At 43.0% G+C, this 6,965-nt stretch overlaps 1 protein-coding gene across 1 annotated transcript in view; it reads right to left on the reverse strand.

Moving 5' to 3' along the window:
* ZDHHC5 (zinc finger DHHC-type palmitoyltransferase 5) overlaps positions 1–6,965 on the reverse strand; it is a 33,371-nt gene that overhangs the window by 23,096 nt on the left and 3,310 nt on the right. Inside the window, exon 2 of the mRNA XM_037728029.1 lies at positions 3,713–4,887. Within this exon, the coding sequence (XP_037583957.1) occupies positions 3,713–3,816 (104 nt within the window). The 5' untranslated portion in view covers positions 3,817–4,887. The remainder of the gene's footprint in view (positions 1–3,712; positions 4,888–6,965) is intronic.

Below are 6,965 nucleotides of genomic sequence, written 5' to 3' on the forward strand. Positions count from 1 at the left end.
CACGTGAAGCAGAGATCTGGCCCCTGCCCCCTCCCCACCAGCTTTAGAAACCGGACAAAATAAGACCTTAACTGGACTAATTCACAGTTTGATGAGACTTTAAGCAAGATACAATTCAAAGTGATTCCAAATGGTGTTACCAGGAGCACTAGGTCTCAGGGGACCCTAACAGGTAAAGAGGCAATATCAAGGGGCTAGGCCTCTAAATGCCAGCCTCATTTGAACCAGAGCAGCCCTACTTTTATGGTTTTTTGTATATAAGATTTCATTTGAAAAAGGGTCATGTTGCTTAAGCATACTGCTCTAGGTCAACTTTCTAATTATAGAGAGGAAGGACTTAGGTCCACAAAGGTTAACAGACTTTAGCAAAATCAATCTCCTGACCTTCCCAAAACAGTGCTTATCCCACTTACCTAGCACTGCCCCTCTGACAGTCAAAAAAGGAGATTAAACTAAGATAGATAAGCATCCAGGTAGTTATCCTAAATGAAGTCTAGTCCCTAACTGGGAGGTGGAGGATTACTTCAGCAGACAATCTCCCTTCCAAATAGTGAAAAGGAAAAATAATTAAGATAGGATCCCCATAATTTCTGCTTAGTTTCGGTACTGAACAAATTCAGGGAATGAGAGCGATTAGGGTTCTGGGAGGAAGGCCTCAACTGTTCTGTTGAAGATTCTCTGGAGCAGAACATCACTATTTCTTTGAAGCAAACCCAACTGGTAATTTCTGCTCATAGCTTTCCCTACGTAACAAAGAAACATGGAACGTAAATTGTTCCTAATTAGTTGAAGCCTACATGCCTCCACTAATTATGTCTGTTACCTGAAAGGGACTCTCCCTTCTACTCACAGTCCTCTAGATCCCAAAGTAATTCTCACCTAGGGCTTCTAGTAATGTACCTAGTTGTAGTCTAGTGAAGAGAACAGGAGGATGACAGAGTAGTTATAGATTTACAGCCCCACATAGGTGCTAGTTCAGACAGCTTTCCTCTTGCCTCTCCATTTGAAACCATAAACTCTTTTTTAGGTTGTATATGTTTTAAACAGGGGATTCTCCAAGGAACTGAACCTCAAAAGAGGCAGAATACATGAGAGGACAGTTTTTAAGAACACTGGTGCCTCAGCCCAGCTATATGCTTATAGAAGAAATACTCTAGTCAGATGGAGAAGAGGAGTTGAGAATTTCAGAATTACCAGAGCTAGGTGCTACAGTAAGATAAACAAGGTGTTTATGCCCCAACAAGGTGAAGAGGGGAGACACTGAGGAAAAGAGGGAGCCCAGAAATTGGTCCTGTGGAAACTGATAGTGGCGGTAACTCCAGCCATGATTCAGAGCTCTTCTAACTTTGAATGAGAGGCAGTAATTCCAAATAGGGTCAATATTGTCCACCAAAATCATTTCTCCTAGGACTAAGAGACCATGGAATAAGGAGGGATCCTACTTTACCTGCACCAGGGAATGAGAAAGTAGGTTAAACAGCTTCAACTATCAGTTGAGAAAATGCCTATGTCAGGACAACTCTTTGTAGGCAAACTGGTATAACCAGCCAAACACTTCAATGGTTCCAGATTAGCAAATTAAAAACAAGGATTCTGCTTCTCCTTTCTCAAGAACAGGTAGCCTGCAAGACAGAAATCACTTAGTCCCCTCTATTTCCTGCTCCAAAGGCTTTGCCTCTTAAAGGAAAATAGACCCTCCCTAATTGAGCAGAGCTAAGGGTATCAAACTGGTCTTGTACATACCCCTCTTGACCCAGAACCAAAACTGCTACAAGGATACTAAAACATAAATGTCCCTTGGTTAAAATTTTGAATCTACTCACCGGCCATATTAGCAAAAACCAAAACAAGTTCTGACACCAAAAACTCACCCCTTTCTGGTAGTAAATGCATGAAGAAAGACAGAACACTGAACATGTTGAGTTTAGGCAAGAGAAAAAGATTATGAAGAAAAGATTAAGTCAGAGAAGAGCAGGACTGTCTCTAGACCCTTAAGGGACTCCAGCAGGTATGTTCAGACTCACAGCTGGGGGCCAAAAAATCTATGACTTCTCCACTTCAGAGAAGGTGAGAAGTAGGACAGTGTTCATGCCTTACATAGTGATTCTTTACTTCCTTGTTTAAAAACTAGAGAGAAATATATCAGTATTACTTTGCTGACTCTTTAGACAATGTGACCCACATTTTTCAGAATTTCTTTTGGCTTCTAAAGCTCAATATGGGGGTTTTTCCTTCCCTCCTACCTCAGATTTAACTTCCGTGTATAACTGCCTCAACCCCAATGATCTCTACTTCAATGAGCCCAAGTGCTTTTATTCTCAACCACTTCAATTCACTTTCTTCCTCTTTCCAGCAACCTCATGTTGCTCTGAATAGCACTTCACAATTAGGTTTGGGCCTGAACCATGACAAAGTAACTTCCCAGAAGATCCAGCATGCTCTGATGATTCCAAGAGATGCAACTAGAGCACTAAATCAATGACTCAACATTATAAGGCTCAGAAGCCTGGTACATGTTAATTTATAAACAGTTAACAGCAAGGATGCTTTTCAGATGGTCAAGAGCTTAAAAAAAAAAAAAACTAACGAAAAAGGGAAGGGTAAATCACTCAGTCTCCTCCAATAACAAGTAAATGAACAAAGTCTGAAGATCAAAGTGAGAATGATGATGATCCTAGATCCTAAATGGGAAATTTTTTCAGATCAACTTCTTTTCTCAACGGAACCAAGTAATGGGAGAATTACTGTCATTCCCTCAACAGAAACTATAATAAAAGGACCTTTTAGGACTCTCTTCCCAAATAAAACTTACCCTTTCCTTTCTCAGTAGCCTTCACTTCTCCAGGCTTCTGCTCTTAAGAGTAAAAAGAAAACCATCTGGATAACACTAAAAGCCAAAACTGTCTCATTGGTGTATCCTATAAATCAGAAATTTTCCAGTACTCTCACTTTGCACAATCTCAAACCTAAGCTTCAAACATCCTGGGAAAAAGCCATTAGCATTTAAAAAGCCTTTAGTCGGTGGGCACGGAGGCTTATGCCTATAATCCCAGCACTCTGGAAGGCTGAGGCAGGGGAATCACTTGAGGTCAGGAGTTTGAGACCTACCTAGCCAATATGGTGAAACCCCATCTCTACTGAAAATACAAAATTTAGCCAGGCGTGGTGGTGGGCGCTTGTAATCCCAGCTACTTGGGAGGCTGAGGCAAGAGAATTGCTTGAACTCGGGAGACAGAGGTTGCAGTGAGCCGGGACTATGCCATTGCACTCCAGCCTGAGTGACAGAGAGAGACTCCGTCTCAAAAAATAAATAAATAAAAATAAAAATGCCTTTAGTCTAGTCTAGTTCTCTTTCTCTCATAGAACTGACTGCTTAAACTGCTTCAAGCCTCTCTGGTGGTTTCCTCCCACTTCCTTCCTAGTTTAGGATCATCTAATGATGGAGCTGGGTAGAAAAATATGAAGACAACTATGATTCCAAAATACAAGAGGAAAGGGAAAGTAGAAGATTCAGTGAAGTAAAACTTACAACAAGGCTGAAAGGACAGGCTTTTTCTCACTTTTCTTAAATATCTCTGGAATTTGCATTTACCTGTACCAGACACTGAGCCCTCTCAGTCACTTGGCTTTGCAAAACTCAAGAGAAAGCACACCTCCTCACTTCCCATGGAGTATCCACCCACCCAAACACCCCTGCTGGGAGAAAACTCACGTAAAGGCAAAGAAGAGTGTCGTAGCTCCTACTAGGAAGATGGCGGCTGCAGAGACCGGGACATACTTGCTGGGTTTGAATCTCTTTCCAGACTCTGCGGGCATGTTGCAGCTCTGATGGGAAATCTGCCCTGCCGCATAGCCCAGGCCCACACAGCGGCAGAACAGACAAGAAAATGGGAGGAGGGAAGCAACAGAGAGAAGTACAGAAAGAAACCAGGAAAACAGAAAACTTATCACCCTTCCCCCTCCCAAAACAAAGCCAAAGGTCAAAAGATCTCAAATGAAGAAAAGCACATGGGAGGGGGAAAGGTGACTCCAAACGCTGAATAACCACCTCCCCAGAACAAGGCAGAAGGGGATATTAAGAAACACAACTTGTACAGTTTAAAAACTGGAGACCAACAGTAAGCTGTACACATGCAAATGGTTGCAGGCGGAAAACATGGACAGTCATACAGATCAAGATACAGCTCATGGATGGAGGCAGGTCTTCAAAAGGGGAGACTATCAGGGTATGGCAGCAAACTTTGGGCAAAAAAAATTCTTCTGAGGAGATACTATAGTACCTCCACGACTACACTTCCACAAAATGTGAGCTGCACCTAAAAGAGGTGTGCCTTGTGTTTCTAATTTAATCCCAAAAGGAAACTAAGGCCCCTTCCAACTTTAAAGAGAAGCTGTGTTTACTGCAGTCTTTGTCTCTGTTCGGCAGTCTTCTCAATGCCACCACTCCCACACCCTGACTTCACCAGGGAATGTAGTCTGGCAATGGTGGTTTAATTTATTTCTCTCTTGATGGTTAAAGCTGGACCACAGCTGTTGTAAGTTTGAGTTGTAAATCCTTTTCTTTGAAGGGGCAGGAAAACAGAGAAAAGAGGGCAAGCTTGTCTGTCTTCAATCTCTTCTTGTTATTCCCAAGCCCTTCAAGGGCTCTGTTTCCTACAGAGTTCACGTAAAACTAAAGGGAAACTTAAAATCCTTGAAGCCATGTTCTTCCCAGTAAAGCAGAATAAAATGAAGAAATCAATTCCACTTGATGACACTTTAAAAATTTACTGTGGATGACACGAAGTTTCCAAAGATGTCCCTGTTTCCAGACTAGGCAATGTCTCTTATCTTTCTTCAATCTTCAGCTTTCCAGATGCAGAGTTCAACCGGGTTATGGTGCCTCACCTGGAGAAAAACAAGTATCTTTATCAGAAAATTCTTTCAGGGTACTTCTTAGACACCAAGGCTAAAATTCCACAGGCTGCTGTTAAAAAGTACTATCTGGCGCCGGGCGCGGTGGCTCAAGCCTGTAATCCCAGCACTTTGGGAGGCCGAGGCGGGTGGATCGCGAGGTCAAGAGATCAAGACCATCCTGGTCAATACGGTGAAACCCCGTCTCTACTAAAAATACAAAAAATTAGCTGGGCATGGTAGCGCGTGCCTGTAATCCCAGCTACTCAGGAGGCTGAGACAGGAGAATTGCCTGAACCCAGTAGGCGGAGGTTGCGGTGAGCCGAGATCGCGCCATTGCACTCCAGCCTGGGTAACAAGAGTGAAACTCCGTCCCAAAAAAAAAAAAAAAAAGGTACTATCTGAAAGAAAGACTGTTTTCCATTTCACTTACATGTATGTGGGTAGGAAAGGACTCTGAATTGGGAGGAAAACTGATTCAAAATCCTTCACCCTGTTCAGCTTGGAAGGAGAACATGGCTTTACCGGGCCTAAGGTCATCAAAGGACTAGCTCTTGTAAGGGGCCCATCTCACCTGACACAGATGGTAGTAACAAATACCAAGAATATCAAAATCACAAACAAGGGCACAGCAGTGAAGGGCAGTCCTAGAACAAAGATTACTCTTTGGACAAAGAGAATGTTTATTGCTACAATGAAAAAAGAAAAAAATTAACCTCAAAATTAGGACAGCAAGTCTCATTTTTTTTCTCTGTGTGTTTCTCTCTCTTGATCCTCTATGCTTTTTAGTTACAAGAGGCAGAAGCTGAATTTTTGGTCTTCTGGAATCACCCATTAGAACATTGGGTAAGAACTGTTCTTGCACAGAAAGGCATGATGCCCTCTATGAGAAACTGAACCTAGCACGGGGTTGGTCCTTTCTTCCCAATTCAACAGTTTATTATTTCTATATTGGCCTAAGGTAACTGAGCCCCGCCTGCTCCAATATGACTAAGAGTAACAATTATTTCTGTTGATGACAGCAGCAAACTAACACCAGCACCTTGAGGTTTTATAGGATGCTTTTCATCTGGTGATCTCAAAGCACTTTACTCACATTATCTGGTGACACAGTCCCTTATCCCACTCTTTAAAATTGAAGGCTACAGAAAGCCCAAGGACATTCTACTGAATCACTTGAGGTTCAGAACCCAAGAGTTCACATGACCCTTTGGTGACACAAACACTTTTTTTTTTTTCTTTTAAGATGGAGTCTTGCTCTGTCACCCAGGCTGGATCGCAGTGGCACGATCTGGCTCACTGCAACCCCTGCCTCCCAGGTTCAAGGGATTCTACTGCCTCAGCCTCCCTAGTAGCTGAGATGACAGGCACCCGCCACCACACCTGGCTAATTTTTTGCATTCTTAGTAGAGACAGGGTTTCACTGTGTTAGCCAGGATGGTCTCAATCTTCTGACCTTGTGATCCACCCGCCTCAGCCTCCCAAAGTACTGGGATTACAGGTGTGAGCCACCACACCCAGATGACAGGAACCCTTTCTACCTTCCACAGAGATAACCTGGAATCTGCAAGCCAAAAATTCTACTTCAGTTAGAATTTTAAAAGAAAGTAGTTTTATTCCCTTCGCTACTAAAAATACAAAAATTAGACAGGTGTGGTGGTGGGCGACTGTAGTCTCAGCTACTCGGGAGGCTGAGGCAGAAGAATCACTTGAACCCGGGAGGTAGAGGTTGCAGTGAGTCAAGATTGTGCCACTGCACTCCAGCCTAGGTGACAGGAGCGAGACTCTGTCTCAAAAAAAAAGGCAGAGGAGGGAGGGAAAAAAAAATCAGAAAATTCAGATAACAAAATATAAACGAGCCCTAAAATTTACCACTTCCTGTCTTACCTGTGGCATGGAAGGCAAAGATGCCTTCCATTATGATTCATTTCTTCTTAAAATTAGGGTTTCAGACCGGGCATGGTGGCGCATGCGTGTAATCCCAGCACTTTGGGAGGCTGAGACAGGAGGATCACAAGGTCAGGAGTTTGAGAACAGCCTAGCCAACATAGTGAAACCCTGTCTCTACTAAA

The sequence above is a fragment of the Cebus imitator genome, unplaced genomic scaffold (genome assembly GCF_001604975.1).
Source record: "Cebus imitator isolate Cc_AM_T3 unplaced genomic scaffold, Cebus_imitator-1.0 Scaffold253, whole genome shotgun sequence".
Classification (NCBI taxonomy): Eukaryota; Metazoa; Chordata; class Mammalia; order Primates; family Cebidae; genus Cebus; species Cebus imitator.